At 43.8% G+C, this 16,380-nt stretch overlaps 1 protein-coding gene across 1 annotated transcript in view; it reads right to left on the minus strand.

Moving 5' to 3' along the window:
- The window catches only part of ADGRA3 (adhesion G protein-coupled receptor A3), a 76,351-nt gene that overhangs the window by 27,123 nt on the left and 32,848 nt on the right, over positions 1 to 16,380 (minus strand). The window contains exons 3-8 of the mRNA XM_015417119.1: positions 15,119 to 15,190; positions 11,915 to 11,986; positions 9,914 to 9,985; positions 9,206 to 9,366; positions 6,012 to 6,225; positions 4,656 to 4,820 (exon numbers count right to left, since the gene is read on the minus strand). Of these exons, the coding sequence (XP_015272605.1) occupies positions 4,656 to 4,820; positions 6,012 to 6,225; positions 9,206 to 9,366; positions 9,914 to 9,985; positions 11,915 to 11,986; positions 15,119 to 15,190 (756 nt within the window). The remainder of the gene's footprint in view (positions 1 to 4,655; positions 4,821 to 6,011; positions 6,226 to 9,205; positions 9,367 to 9,913; positions 9,986 to 11,914; positions 11,987 to 15,118; positions 15,191 to 16,380) is intronic.

Below are 16,380 nucleotides of genomic sequence, written 5' to 3' on the forward strand. Positions count from 1 at the left end.
TAACTGCACCAAAGTCTTGGCGACTGGGCTGGAGGGAAATCTGGAGTAAGTATTGCAAAAAGTGCTTTTATTGGGAGATGGAGTTTGGGGGAGTTGGAGGGAGGGGGGTCAGGGGGCACAAGTTGTCTTTTGCTTTGTTTAAATGAGAGCAAAGTCTGAGAAGCCAGCCAGGGAGGCGAGCCTGGCGCCTGTTCGAATTTCCTGGCTCTTTTTCTTTCCCTTTTTTCCAAATGCAGCCAACTCGACTCTTCTCCCTCCCGAGAAGGCAAAAGCGCCCAGAAGCCCTACACGTGTTGACTCCCCAGTAAGTCCCACCCATCCTCCTCCAGATAGAGAGGATCGTGACCTCAGAGCCAAGGCGATCCCCGTCGATCTTAGTGAAGCTGGCTTCTGGGATCTGTACCTCCAGAGTTGGTGCAAAGAGCCAGGACTGGCTTCTAAGCCGCACTCAGGCACCGTGATTGGACCGTGCTATTTTTTCCCCTTTTCCCCACTGCAGCGGGGAGGCTGTGAGCTACTCAGCGGTGGTGGTGCTCTTCATCTGGCTCGGCAAAAAGTCAGGAGGCCTGCGCAGCTAGTTGAGGGGCCCAGCCCCAAGATGCCCCAATGTAGCTGCGGGCCTGTTTAAGCCCCAGTAGGGAGAAAAGACAACAAGAAAAAATTGGTTAATTTCTCTCCTGTCTACTGGGCCTTTATGCAGTCTGGGGGGAGGGGAAGATATTTTTATTAGGGTACTCATGGGGGGGGGAGCATGTGTTGCCCTCAAGCCCTCTTATAGGTTTCCCAGAAGCATCTGCCAGGCCACGGTTAGAAAGGGGGGGCTGTACTTATAGACTGGGGTCTGATCCAGCAAGGGTTTTAATTATATTCAAAAAGTTCCCAAAGAAAAGATTTGCTAGAAGAAAGCTTAGTCCCCCCCTGAATTTGCTTCTATTTTACTTTTTTTTTTTTTTGCTATGGCAAGTTATAAAAAGATGTGTTTGCACAAGATACACAGAACATGCAGATGTAAAAAAGCATACTGCTGAGTAAATATTGAGCTATATATGAAATTTCAAAGGACAATCGAGCGAAAATGAAGTACGTCTTATGTATACATCCATCCTTCTTTGCCCAAGTATACCATTTTCTTCCTGGCAAAGAGTTCTACACCTTCAGTCTCAAATGGCTTCTAAGCAAAAGCAAAACTGGCACTTCCACGAAGCTCTAACAAGCGAAAGCAGGAATAAAAAGAAATTGTTCCTAGGTACATTTACAGCCATCTGGCTCAGAATAATTTCCTTCATAAGTCAAAACCTGATTTCTGTATATAGCCTCAAAAGTGGAATAATAACTCTTGAGTTACTGCCCTTTACATACTATAGACTGAGAAGTCAGTTGCCGCAAACCCAACTCTAGTGAACCTTCTGATAAAAGTTGATGATTCTGGAAAACTCTGCTTCCTTCAAAGGAATTTCAGTGGGACAAAATCTCATTATGTTAATATGGATGGCTTCAAGAGGGAATTAGAAAAAATGTATGGAGCAGAGGTCCATCAATGGCTATTAGCCACAAGGTATAGATAGGAATTCTTGGTCTGGGGTAAGTGATGCTCTATATTCTTGGTGCTGGGGGGGGGGGGGGGCGTGGCGGCAGTGGGAGGGCTTCTAGTGTCCTGGCCCCACTGCTAGACCTCCTGATGGCAACTGGTATTTTTGGTCACTCTGTGACAGAGTGTTGAACTGGATGGGCCATTGGCCTGATCCAGCATTGGCTTCTCTTATGTTCTTAATCAGAAAGCAGGACAGGTTACTTTAATGGGGAAAGCTTGAAGGGCAAACCTATTTGCCGTCTGATTTTTACCTCCAGTTGCAAGCCCAAAGACAAATTAAAAAGTGTTTGGAGTAGCAGAGGGTATAAAGCTCCACTGAGTGTGCAAAATCATTCACGTCGTTCTTTGGACCCAAGCCTTATTTGTACAAAGAGTCAAAGCAACACCATTCTAATAAGAGTCCACGAACAATCACTTCCAAGTGGTGATAATTCCCATTTCTGACTGGTAAATAACCACTCAGCTGACTACCTATGAGGAATAAAAATGGCCTCCTGGCACAGACACTTGTGCAGTGGAAGGAGGCTGGGGCTTTTATCATCTTTTCCAGGTCAACAATTTTTCACAACTGTGAGTGAGGCAGGCTAGGAACAAGCTATGAGCTAAGTCCTTTTACACATTTCTCTGCAATGGCGGGGGGGGGGGGGACATGGCTCAGTGGATGTATGGAAGCAAAGCTCTCGGGTTCAATCCTTGGCATTTCCCGCTGAAGGGACATGACCTTAATGGGTCTGAAGAAAGTCTTTGCACCGGAGACCTTAGAAAACTGCTGATCTGAAGAGATAGTATCGGGTTCAACCATTCACCCAATTCAGTAAAGGTAAAGGTTCCCTTGCTCGAAAGCCAGTCGAATCCGACGCTAGGGTTGCGGTGCTCATCTCCGTTTCAAAGTCGAAGAGCCAGCACTGTCCGAAGACGTTTCCGTGGTCATGTGGCCAGCATGACTAAACACCAAGGCGCACGGAACGCTTGTTACCTTCCCACCGAAGTGGTCCCTATTTATCTACTTGCAATTTCTTGCTTTCAGACTGTTAGGTTGGCAGGAGCTGGAACTAGGGACGGGAGCTCACTCCATCATGCGGCACACTCGGGTCTCGAACTGCTGAACTACTGACCTTCCACCGCTTGCAGTTCAGCGTCTTAACCACTTGAGCCACCGCAGCTCAATAAATAAATAAATAAACCAGCAATTTAGCAACATCTAGTTTCAGCATAATTTCAAAATCACCCAAAGACTACATTCAGTAAAATATTGTGATCTGAATACAGATCTCATGGAAATGATAGCCATGCTGAAAGTTACCTTAAGTAAAGAATCCCTGAACTGAGGGGAGGGGCAGAAAAAGAGAGAAAAGGATACTACTAAACATCAACAAATGTAACAGCCAAATGTGTATGCTCACTAAGAATACAAGAAAGTAAAACAGACCTAAGTAAGAGGAGTTACCTCACACAAAGGTAATCTAATTGCTGTCACCTCCTTTTTTAAAAGTTTTTTTAAATTTGCATTGTAAATTATTATTACATTACAATCCAGTCCCAGTTCTCTTATTTTTCTCCCTTTTTATATCCCTCCCCCCACAAGGTGGCCATCACATAACTTCAAATTAAATTTTTAACCATGAGCACATTTTTTTTATTTTTTCAAGTATAATGGAATTGGCTTCTCCATTATTTACCCATTAAAAATATACAGCCCATTTCTTTTTTATCTCCTTCATCTTTTTTTTATCTCCTTCATCTTTATCTCCTTCATCTTTCCATCTTTCCAATATATCTGACTGAATATATTCGTATAAATAGTCGTTCCATCTATCTAAAGACCACTTCAAGTTCTCCTTCCAACCATATGCAATCACAGCATGCGCAGCTAATAACATTGCTTTAAAAATATCCTGATTCCGTCTCTCAATGTTATAGTTTCCCAGTACACCCATAAATAATTGCTGTGTCACCTCCTGAGATAATGTACTGTTAGTGACCAGCAAAGAGTTTAGAAAGGAAGAGGTGAGAAAAAGAAGAAAAAGAGTACAAAATGAAGTGAAATGTGGGCAATAAAGAAGGGAGAGACGTATTTAGGTTACCGGGTCCCACCCCCCCAGGCTACCGGCGGGGAATGGGGAGGTAGGGTTGCCAGATCCAAGTTGAGGAACTCCTGAGATTTGGGGAGGAGAAGGACCTCAGAAAGGCCAGAACGTCCACCCTCCAAAGCAGCCATTTCCTCCAGGGGAACTGATCTCTGTAGCCTGCAGATGAGTTGTAATTCCAGGGCATCCCTAGGTCCCACCTGAAGGCTGGCATCCCTGATTTACTACTGACAGATCAATACAGAAAAAAAGGGATATGATAGTTCAGTATCTATCATATTGTCAGGTAGCCCTGTCATAGTTCTGGAATGTGGAGGGGTACCCTCCCTCTTGTTCTCAGCTCTACCCTGCTCAGCTACTGTGTGCTATCTTATGGTTGACCTTGTAGATGTTCCAGCTGCAGTTTTCACGGCTGGGAAAGTTAACGGCTTTTCTGCTATGCCTGCTTGGGTCATGCTTACAGGGGGAATTGTTTGATTTCACTATAAGTCAGAAGCCTTAGCACTGACGGCCATTCCTGACACAAGCTGTACACGTGTTCTTTAGTACTGGATCCACTAATAAACAGTTATCTTCTTATGAAGCCCTGTGTGGTGTGACCTGACTAAGGAGCCTGACACATATTCTGCCCTTGAATATAGTTGTGTACGGTAATATACATAATATATTGTTAGCTACTGTAAGACATAAAAATCTTCCAAGGACAATTATATCCTTAAAATTTAAATTTCAGTTCACTCAGATTTCTTGTTAAATTCTGGCTACCCCATTGCAGATTTTGCTAAATACTACTCTTCAAACTGTTATAAAATTAAAGGCGATTTTAAAAGACTTTGCTCTTTGATTCTGGCAAATTAAGAACTGGGATGACAAATTCATTATCAGCAAAAAGGATAACAAAACCAAGTAACGTTCAAGCTCCAAAGCATCGTAATGGAACAGCCACCACATCTGCTTCCCCAGCTGTCATCACCAACCTGAAGTCACCTTTGTTGTTGACAACTCTTTCCGGTGGGCAGTACTGTGCCGAGCTGTCCAATACGACGATGTCAATGGTCCTTGAATTATTCCCACGCTTGGTCTGCACATGGCAACCCCAGTTGCCCGTAGATCCAGCTTGAATATTTGAGATGGTCAAGGCACTAAGATTAAGGTCAGAGAAAAGATCAGCATTTAAATACTGCAGAAAAGCATTTACAAAGGGTCAATTCTGTTCAGAAAGCCAGTTTACTCTGCCTGGTATGGGAATACTTGAAGATTCTCAAAGCTTAACAAAAAGCACTGGGTTAGATCCAGCAATTATTATTTTTTTGCTTTTGTTAGAGCTCTGGCAAAAGTGGACATTCAAGAAAAAGACCGCAACAGCTACTTGGGGTAAGTCAAACTTACTGTATTCCCACCTGCATTTCTCCTTGCACAAGATCTACTGTATTCCCATCTGCACTTCTCCTTGCACAAAATCTTGTGCACCCAATTCCTGGGCACTGTAGCAAACTGGGAGGAAAGCACTAGGTATTACATGGTCTTGCACAAGCGGAGCTGTGCTACACATTTATGTTGCCATTTATGTATCACTGGATCCAAGCCAATGTATGGGGGGGGAAATCTCTTCCCGGAGCATGGTACTGAATTAAATCTGCATATTCCACCCCACCCCATCGGTTGGGTGGGTAATATATTTTAAACAAATACTGCATAACTTTTAGTCATCTTCCAACCCAAAATGTGCCCAGTGCAGTAGCACTTAAGGCAGAAAATGAATGTGAAGTGCAAATGATGGCAAAAACTGTATGCCGTTGGAGATGCAGCGCTGTATGCTTCTATCCTAGGGAGAAAGGATTACGTGAGAATAGATTTGCCCAAGTTGTGAGAAACTCATTTCTGCTTTAAATACACACGAGAGCAGACAAGGTGTTTTTCCTAGGTCACATCACATGAGTAAGTGAAATCAATCATTTGCCAGAACAACCAGACCACTTACACACAATTAGCCAAGAAAGGTGAAAGTGCAGGGTTGGTGGGTGAACAGGACTGCTCTTACATGCATGCGACTGAGCTTATGAGAGCAAGAGCTTATACACATACAGATGTGTGTTGCATGTGAACGAAAACCCTCACACATGGGGAGCCCAACTGCACACAGAGGACCTATATCCGTAGCTCCTGCTCACAGATAATACTGAACGTGCACGCGGATGGGGCCATGGATGTGATCGTATTGCTATCCTAGGCATTCTACCATCGCTGTGCAGAGCAACTTGCAAATTTCCATCTACAGACATTTAACAAAGGGATCCAAAAGAACTAGAGGAAACCGCGCACAAAGACCTTACCTTGCAATGAGCGAGCAGTTATGAACCATATTCTTTTCAACAAAAATGCCCTGGGATTCATCGGTTTCTACTATCTTTCCATCCTGATACCATAGAATCTGCATGTCCTGATCAATGTATGAAGCCATACACTGGAAAGGCAGAATGTCTCCTTCAAATACAACCTGACGATGAGACGGGGTCATGTAGAAAGATGGTAACTCCAAAGGTGGCTCTGTATTCCATTGCAGGGAGGAAAACACACACATTGAGTTTCTAGATTAACAGTTTGTTTTGCATCTCAGGATACATTTCCAGTATTACTGCTTGTGAATTTGAAAATTCATATATAGAAACTTTACATAAACACAAGTAGGAACAGGTGCACATACCATCTGATATGCTTCCCATGAGAGTTTATGCTCTGGATATAATACCAAAGTTCAAAATACATGCGGCAGACAAAATATACATCAACAGTGTGTGAAGACTGTATTTATATGAATTCTACCTCTCCCTTTCAAAACACTCCACTTGCAGATATTAAGTGTGGTGTGGCCATAGCTGGTCCACTGAATTTGTTTTCTTGCATTATCAGTATCAGGTTACCAAGTACCTCATAAACAGCAATATTTAGGAACTTAAAATATGAGTTGCTGTCTATACCACATTAAAGTCCAGTCCTTTGCCCTATCATTCTTCTCCAACCATCTGGTATTTGAGGGTATCCTGCCCCTGTACATGGATGTTCTATCAAGCATTAGTAAAGCTGTTTTACAAGAATTTCTTGAATCCTTTCTTTTTTACAATTAAGTTAGCGGGCATCACCACCGCATATGGCAGCGAATTCTCTCATTAGGCATTCTGTGAAGAAGCCCTTCTTTCTGCTGCTCCTGAACCTACTGACAATCCACTTTAGTAGAAAATCTAAGTCTAGTAGTGCGTGGAAGAAAACTTATCATTCTCTTATTTAAGTACATACAACATTCACCACCACCTCAGTGTGAATAGGATCAGCTCAAATAAAACTGTATTGTGAATTAAAGTCGTACAGCTACTTCTGTAATTATTTCTATCTTATATTAGTGCAGAGATTTGTTCTTCAAAAATTCTGTGTCCACACTACTGGGCAAGCTCAGTAACTTCACACTTTTTTCGGACCCACCACCGATGCTCCCTCTAAGCTGTGGAGTCTTGTAAGCAAAAATTCTACTTTGTGAGCTACTGGCATTAAAGTTGTGAGCCAGCGATTTGGCTGCTGCATAAACTAGTTTACTCTGGAGCCATCCTTTCCTGAGCTGAGACAAAAAGGCGTGAGCTGGAGTCTAAGAAACTGTGAACTAGCCCACACTAACTCAGCTTAGAGGGAACACTGCCCACACTACAAATGTAATTGTGCCTCTGCCAGTGCATCTGCCAAATTCCTTCTCCGGCTTTACCTTCTGGTAAACTGTGAGCCACTGGTAGTCAAAAATTACTGAACAAACACAGATCCCAAATCCCCTCATCAATAAGCAGCAAAATGGCAAAGTTTATGTAATTCTTAAATGCTTCCATAAACTTTTAAGCAATTTCAACACTTATGCTTTCAATAAACTACGCTGCTAACAGAAGAAATCTGTTTACCAACAGTTCTCAGCTTGTCTGAAGAGCAAGTTATAAAAGCAGATGAGATGTATATGGACGTGTCTGTTCAGAAGATAAATTTACAGCTCTGTTGTAACATCTGACATGCCTTAAAGGCAATTATTAGTCACTTCTCTTCTCCCTTCTTCTAATCTTAATTTTTTTAAAAAATTAAGCATGTTTATACTGTAGGCTAGAAGCAACTCAAACTTTCAGAAAATTATGAGTTCTGATATCATACAGCCTCCAAAATATAACTCTGCATATTATAGCTCCGATCCTATCAACTGTGGAAGCAGACAGTTCTCTATCTGCCCCCTTCTTCCAACAATACTTTTTGATTCACAAAAGGCCATGCTGACGATTGGGGGACCTAACTGGACACAGCCTTATGGGACAGAGGGTTGTAAGGAGAAAAATCAGGCAAACTTGCCACTCCTCCACCAGTGGAAAGCTGGTAGGATCCAACATAGTACTTATTTCTTTACTATCTTTTCCCCCACTGCTCTGTTTGGAAGGATGGGGGGAAAGACATGCTCTGCTGCTATTAAAAAAGAAGAGGTTTAGTTAAGTTCCCATTTTAGGAAAAGAAAAGTTAGGCTTTGGCTTCAGGGGGGAAAAAATCCAACAGCTCAAATGGTATACAGTTAAAAGAACTGGAGCTGCTCACGAAGCCTAGAGGCCCAGGGGAAAAAAAAACCACAAGGAAAAATGGGGGGTGGGATTTTCCCTCTCGTTTTTTCCCCAAGGCCCCCCCCCCCCCCCCAACTTTTCTGATGGAAAAATTGGAAATTTCAGAGAGTATTAAAAAGACTGCTATAAAACCTGCATGTTTCCAGAAAAATTTCCAGCTTTGGTTCCAGAAAAATTTATGCCTGAAGATTTGTTCGAAACACGCAGGTTATGCCCGGGAGGCGTGTTGCTAGGCCTGCTTGCTAAGTTGAATCATCACAGTGAGAAATACAAGCTGCCTGCTAGCTTTACCTGATTGATCATCACTTGGGAAATGTACAATAGGTTGCTGCATTGTTCGGTACAAATAACTGTACATTGGTATTTATCCTCCATCAGGAAGAAGACAGTTGGACTCTTCATGTTATATAACTTAGTTTGAAAGTGTTTGAAATGTGATGTTGTCGTTTGAAAGTGTTTACAATACACTAGAGTTGATGTTATGTATAAAAAGCAAATATATTTAGCTATAAGTACATGTAAATATTGTGTTTATTATTTCAACACGGTGTTTTCTGTGTTTATCTGACTTAGCTGTGTCCCCTTTGTGCTTGTAGTTATTTTATTAAAGCAGTAAATCTGGTTTAGGTTTGATAGTATTGTATATATTTCAATCCCCCCCCCCAACGTTTCAATTTTTTCCTGTGGCTTCAAAATTTACAAAAATTTTACATCCCTGAGAAGTCCAAAAGATTCCTTCCTTCCAAAGTCGCCATGCTGGCTGAGTTTCATTGTGAGAGCCAGCGGGGAAAAAAACCATCAATCAAGAAGAAAGCAGAGAATAAAGATGCTTGTGGCATTGCGCACCAGAACACATGTCCCAGAGATTCCAGATCACTAGGCTGTAACTCTCTTACCACACGTCAGAAGCTCCTGCTTAACACTCACAACCAGTTGGGCCTGTAGTGACTTGGGGAAAGCACATCGGGTCTCGCGTACCGTTATGTTTCTGTCCTGTAACCACTGCTGCATCCACAACATATTACAATCACATAGAAGATAATCAGTCTGGAATTCTCTGGAACATATCAAAGAATAGGAGGATTGTTTTTTTACAACATGTAGTCTCAACGAATCCAGGAGGAATTTTAAGTACATAACTGAGCTGCTTCCAAATATATTTGAAAATCGATAGCCACATTACAGTTTTCAGTGATGTATTTCAGCCCGAGTCCTTAAGAAATTTTACTAGCCTGTTTATGCATGCGTATTTGAAATAATAATTCATAGTAATCTAATGGTTTAAGAAAGAACCAGCTGCCTTGGAATTTTACACAAGCTTGCCTATTTGGTTACACGGAGGTGATTCTTACCTGTCTCAAACTACCGGATGAGTTGTCTGGTCACTTATAAGCCTCAAGTCAATATATACTTTGAACATCCTCTGTCTGTCTCATAAGGACTTTTAGATTTTACTACAAAAGCTAGAATGCCTACTGAAACATGGCTTCCAAATAAAATGAAACGAATGATTATGTACTGCATTTGATTTTAACTGCAAAAATCTACCGAAGTACAGTTACACATTCTATTTTAAAAGCCTCAAAGAGATTTTTTTTACTTACAAAGACTTTAGCGAAGTAAGATAATCAAAGGTTCCTTGTGCAAGTGATGAAAACAAGTTTCCTGAAAGATTTCTAGGAAAAGATTTTTTAAAAAGGAAAGAAACATTAACATGAGGTACGAGGAATACTTAGTTCTCAGAGATGGGGAAATCTGCATTGTCGGAGTTATATTATGGAACTTGATGTACTAACAGCACAATCCTAAGAACATCTTCTTGGGAGTAAGGCCCATTAAACATATCTGAGTAGGATTCTGAGTAGACCTGCTTATGACTGCTCTCCAGATCCAGAACCCTGAGGAGAAAGTCAAGAACTGGAGCTCTCCTTTGGATCACTACTACACCCCAACAACTTGCATAAAAACGAACAAAAGAAAATAAGGTGGCACAAACAAAAGAAAATAAGGTTCAAGCTTCTGTAGCAGAGAAAGGACAATGTCTGGCATAATGTGTTTTCTGTATATGCCACACTTTACTTCATACAGGTTAGGCAGATTCAGGATTCTACAGCACAAGACCATACTGCAAAGCACAGGTGTGAATGGGGTCAGACAGGCACCTCAAACGTGATGATTAGAAAAGACTAAGACAGACCAGAAAATGATCTAGTCACTCTAAGGCCGAGTTCAGACTGGCAGTTTGAAGCGGGAGGGAGCCATGGCAAAAAAGAGCCGGAACAAACTTTTCCCATTTACACTGCACTGACTGATGCGGGAGCATACCGGGAGGAGGCGCAAGGGAGCGTTCACACTGTTGGCCCGGAGGCACGGCTGTAAGGCGTGGCTTTCTTTTTGGCAATCTGGAGATATTTATTTATTTTCACACTTACATCCCGCCCTCCCCGGTGGGCTCAGGACAGCTAACAGAGGCCAGATCATTAGTCTAGCCATAAGTAAAAACATATAAAAATATAAAACATTAAAACTAAGACTAAAGTGCTCTATCCAGTTACTAGTGTCCTAGATCCAAGATGGTATCCCCACGACTTGAGCTGGTATTCTCAGCGTACATATCCAATGGCGACGGCGTTTCTGATGTAATTCCAAGTTCTTCCTGGGGTCCCGTCAATGCATCCATTCAGATGTCTTGACAGTGGTGGTATAGTAGGGCGGCGGCTCCTACTCAAAAGCCTGGCGGAAGAGCTCCGTTTTGCAGGCCCTGCGGAACTGCTCAAGCAGTTGAGCACATAAGAAAAACATGGCTTTCGGCGTTCACATTTTGTTCACACCACGGGATGGACGCAGGATAATCGCGCTTTCCAGGGTTTGCTACCACTTTCACCAGGTATCTTTTAAACTCGGGAGCAAAGCGTTACAAGACGGGTTGAGTACGGGTGGGGAACGCCTGACAAATGTGCCTGTGTGAAGGGCCCCTTTAATCCAGTTGTGGAAGGTTTCTGAAACGTGCCTATGTCGGGGCAAACAGCCAGTCTGAACTCGGCCTAACTTTCTCTTTCCAAAATGGGGAAAGTAGCAAACTGGCATCGGATCTAACAACCTACCAATTCATGTCACCAACTCCCAGGGTCTTTAAATAAAGGGAACCCAACAATGCTTTTAAAACGGGGGGACAAAATGAACTCAGACTCTTTCGCAAAGAAGCAGAAAGGATGGTGGGCTGGGAGAGAGTGCTGGACACTCATGCGAAGGGAAGGCAGTTAAATGAAGCATTACCACTTACTGAAGAATACAGTGCAATAAAAATTAGACTAAAATTAATGGGCGTAGACTGGAGTGACTCCGCATATGATTGCCTTGTAAAAAAAACAAAACCCTGCACTTTGGTGAGTCCCCTTCAGAAGACATCACTATATAATCAGTTTCCAATACTGTCAAGACTCCCCCCTCCCAATCCCCTATTTTTTGTAGGATGGCAATTTTGCTGCCCATTTTTGGAACAGGTTGCCCAGGAACACAGTTAACAAGCGAGTACTTTTGAAAGAAGGGAGAAAGGCCTGCTGGGTACGTGCACCAGAAGTTACATTTAGCAGAGCGATACTTACAATCTAATGAGATTTGTCAGTCCTTTAAATATGTCTGTGTTCAGGCATCCTATTCGATTGTTCGTTAAGTCTCTGTCCAAAGGAAAACAGAACAGAAAACGCACGCATGTTTTAAAAATGCCACTTTTTCTGATGTCCAAATGATTGCAGACACTATAGAAAGCACCAGGGAGGATGGAAGGGTTCTGACTGAACTGCTTACGTGTTCTGGTAAGATCAGATACGATGACTGTCATGTGCTCACTGCTCCTACTGGGATTCCCAGAGATGCTGGTGGGAATGTATCCCTAGATACCATATTTACCAAAATATAAGAAGCTTTTAAAAAAATATATACTTTTAGGGGGCTTTCAAGGGGCGGGTGGGTTGTCTTAAACTCAGGCACAAATTTATTTAAAGTTGTCCCCATTCTACTGAGGGGAGGTGCCACTCCCACAGCCTAAGGGGATCCCGCCTGCTGTCCCTGCCACGCCTTTAGAGGGGAAGAGGGTGGGAAACTTGGGTCACGTGACTGGAAGGGCAGCCAGGGCATTCCTTCCCTCCGTGCTTTCTGGCTTGGCCAGGGAGCACAGGGCGAGTAAGAGGATAGCCCAGTGGTGGCGAACCTATGGCACGGGTGCCAGAGGTGGCACTCGGAGCCCTCTCTGTGGGCACGCGTGCCATCACCCCAGCCAGGCCCAGACCATAATTAAAGTGTCGAATTCTCTGCCAAATAATTTTAAGTAAATGAAAGCATTTGGGATTGCTTTCCTGACTTTGTTTGGATCATCTTAAGTTAATGTATGGGTTGTTTTTTCTAAAGTAAAACCTCAGTATTCAGGTTAAATCACCGTGTTGGCCCTTTGCGATAAATAAGTGGGTTTTCGGTCGCAGTTTGGGCACTCGGCCTCTAAAAGGTTCGCCATCACTGGGATAGCCCCTTCATCAGCTGAGGGGATGGCCAGAGGGCAGCCCATGAACGTCCAAGTTGCGGGGCAGAGGGAGCTCTAGCAGCTGTGTCACCCTGAATGATGCTTTCTGACTGGGAATAACTGAACCCAGGGCTCTTTTTGTAGCAGGAACTCCACTGCATATTAGGCGACACACCCCTAATGTAGCCAACCCTCCAAGAGCTTACAGTAGCCCCTGTAAGAAGAGCTCTGTAAGCTCTTGGAGAATTGGCTACATTAGGGGGGTGTCGCCTAATATGCAAGGGAGTTCTTGCTACAAAAAGAGCCCTGAAGAGGCAATGTCAGAGGGCAAAGGTGGTTGTGACAAGGGAACCCTCAGAAGGTTGCAGATGGGGTGAAGAGACACTGAGTAGATAGAGGTGGGCTGGAGGAGAGAACCTCTGGCTGGCTGACTCTGGGGGTTTTTTTGGGGGGGGTGGTCTTAAAGCAATGCCATCTGTTTTTATGTCTAGCCTTCTCTTTCTTTAGGGGAACTGTCTTATTTCGGTAACTGCAACAGGACACTGCACACCAGGAGGTCTCATGCCTATGGCGGAAAGGATTTTTTAAAAAAAAGATCACTGCAGTAATGTCATCTGTTAAAGTAATGCCATCTGTTTTTACGTCTAGCCTTCTCTTTCTTTAGGGGAACTGTCTTATTTTCAGGGCCATCTTCCTTTTGACTAAAGACAGTTAAGTGCTTAATTCAGAACACAACAGCAAAATGATTTATATGGCTGACCGTTTCATTGGTTCAAGCAGGCTGCATGAGATGCCCAAGGGCTGTACTACTTGAACGAAGAGAGTATTCTTTTATTTTGAAGATGGTTGTTACTGAATGGTTCGTGAGTGCTGAATCTTTGGCAAAGGGTCTAACTTCCTCACTAAACAACTGCGTGTGGCCCGTGATCCCTTCATGAACCTTTCAGCAGCACGGCAGACATTAATATGGGCATAATGAGAAGGAATCAAGCAACTATCTTATTGGAGGCTCAGGTGCTCACACCCCCAGCAACTGCTGCTTGCCCAAGTACAACAGCCAGATGACTGTAATAACGCAACATCTGTTTTTCACATGGCTTGGTGCTACTCAGTATGTTCAGAAGAAAACCACCATGGTGCAGTTTCTTTGGCAGAAGGCAATCTTTATCTCTGTTCTTGACATGTTATGAAGCCACCACTAGGTGTGAGAGTGGAAGAGGAGGGCAGGAGGCAAACACATGTTCCTCATCCTTCCATGTGGGGAGATACTTGCCAAGTAACATCTGGACATGCTACAGCTGTAAGAGTCACAAAGAGCCAGTTTGGTGTAGTGGTTAAGTGTGCGGACTCTAATCTGGGAGAACCGGGTTTGATTCCCCACTCCTCCACTTGCACCTGCTGATGTGACCTTGGGTCAGTCACAAGCTCTGGCACAGCTGTACCTGAAAGAGCGGTTTGTGTCAGAGCTGTCTCAGCACCACCCACCTCACAGGGTGTCTGTTGTGGGGAAGGGAAAGGAGTTTGTAAACCGCTCTGAGACTCCAAGTGAAGGGCGGGGTATAAATCCAATCTCTTCTTCTTTAGTTCTTCTCGATAAAGCCAATCTCTGTTATTTATTTATTATTTGCATCTATATCCCGCCCACTCGCAGACGGGCTCAGGGCGGGTAACATCATTATAATAAATGCCATTTCAGTTTAAAACACGATAAAACATCATAGCAATTAAAACAATGGGCACAGCTTGAAACAGCATCAGTTGGCTATAAAGTTCTGGCCCGATGGTGCAGTAAGTTCAAGGCCAGTTGTTGGTGGTCGGTAAATAGACGGGTGATAGCAACCTCGGGGATGCCATATATGGGCGCCTGTTGCCTCAACCAAACACCTGGCGGAACAGCTCCATCTTGCAGGCCCTGCGGAACTGAAGAAGATCCCGCAGGGCCCCAGTCTCAATTGGGAGTATGTTCCATCAGACTGGGGCCAGGACAGAGAGGCAAGACAGGCATCCTTTGGGTCAGGGACCACCCTGTTACTTGCCCCTTGTTAGTTTCTTTTGCAGATCTACATTTTTAATGGGGTAACAGGATTTGTAAGTGTTTTCAAAAAGGGCACAACATAGATTTCAGTAACTGCAACAGGACACTGCACACTAGGAGGTCAATCATGCCTATGGCTGAAAGGATTTTTTTTTTTTTTTTTTTAAAGATCACTGGAGTTTTAGTTCAGGCCAGCAATTAATATACATCCTACTTAACATTTTACTTAACTCCAAGTTAGCAAACGTAAATACTTACAATCTTTTCAAAGACGAAAGTCCTATGAAGGCTCCTGGTTCTATAGCACTAATGAAATTGTTCTTAAGGTCCCTGTTTAAAAAAAAAAGTGTAAAGATTCATCAGACCACAAGACTGAATTTTCACGCTGACAGGAACCTGTTTATAATATTCAGGGGTGGGAGAGAGAATTATCTACTTACAGAACCTTCCTAACTAAAATGAAATAAGCACACTATTTATTAACTGGTTAAAAGTCTAGGCTAAGTCTAGGTATCATGGAGGTCTCCGCCACACGAATCAGTAATTCTTTATCCCAGTAATGTTAAATTTACTTTGTAAGCCGCCTCAAGTATGTTCCCTGGAGCGGCAGCATAATTTTTTTCTAAACTCAGAAAACAAAAACATCTCTTTCTCTGCAGTAGTCTTCAACCCTTCCAGATCTGGTAAAAAGGTAAAGGTAAAGGTTCCCTTGCTCGAAAGCCAGTCGAGTCCGACTCTAGGGTTGCGGTGCTCATCTCCGTTTCCAAGCCGAAGAGCCAGCGCTGTCCAAAGACCTTTCCGTGGTCATGTGGCCGGCATGACTAAACACCAAGGCGCATGGAACGCTGTTACCTTCCCACCGAAGTGGTACCTATTTATCTATTTGCAATTTCTTGCTTTCGAACTGCTAGGTTGGCAGGAGCTGGAACTAGAGATGGGAGCTCACTCCGTCATGCGGCACCTGGGTCTCGAACTGCTGAACTACTGACCTTCCACAGCCTGCAGTTCAGCGTCTTAACCACTTGAGCCACCGCAGCTCCCTCCAGATCTGGTCCTGATCATTAATTGCCAGGCAGGAGCATGTGTCAGCTACGCTGCCATGGGGGCTGGGGAGCTCGGTCTGTGTCTGGTTAATTGCTACTGCATTCCTTTCTGTGCTTTTTCTACTTTGCGCGAAATCCTTATACTAATGCTGAAGTTGCCCCCGGAGTGTGGATATCTAAATCTGCACTTTGGGGGCACCTGGGGGGGAGGGAGAGGTTTGTGCACACGTGGGCCAGTCCCCATGTGTGCACAAAAATAAAAAAAGTTGAAAAAAAATTCGGGGGGATGTTTAAATCCCCCCGAAAGTGCAAGAATCCCCCCGAAACTGTAACTGCCGCTTGGGAGGGAAGCAGCAAGCAGGGAGGGGGGGCAGAGCAGCGAGGGCCGATCGGCTTGCCGCAAGCCGATTGGCCCTCGGTTTGGAGCCAGAGGGGGGGGGGAGGGTGGGGAGAGAGAGAGGGAGAGTTGCGCAGGCC

Source organism: Gekko japonicus, unplaced genomic scaffold (genome assembly GCF_001447785.1).
Source record: "Gekko japonicus isolate JY-2015 unplaced genomic scaffold, Gekko_japonicus_V1.1 scaffold891, whole genome shotgun sequence".
NCBI classification, from domain to species: Eukaryota; Metazoa; Chordata; class Lepidosauria; order Squamata; family Gekkonidae; genus Gekko; species Gekko japonicus.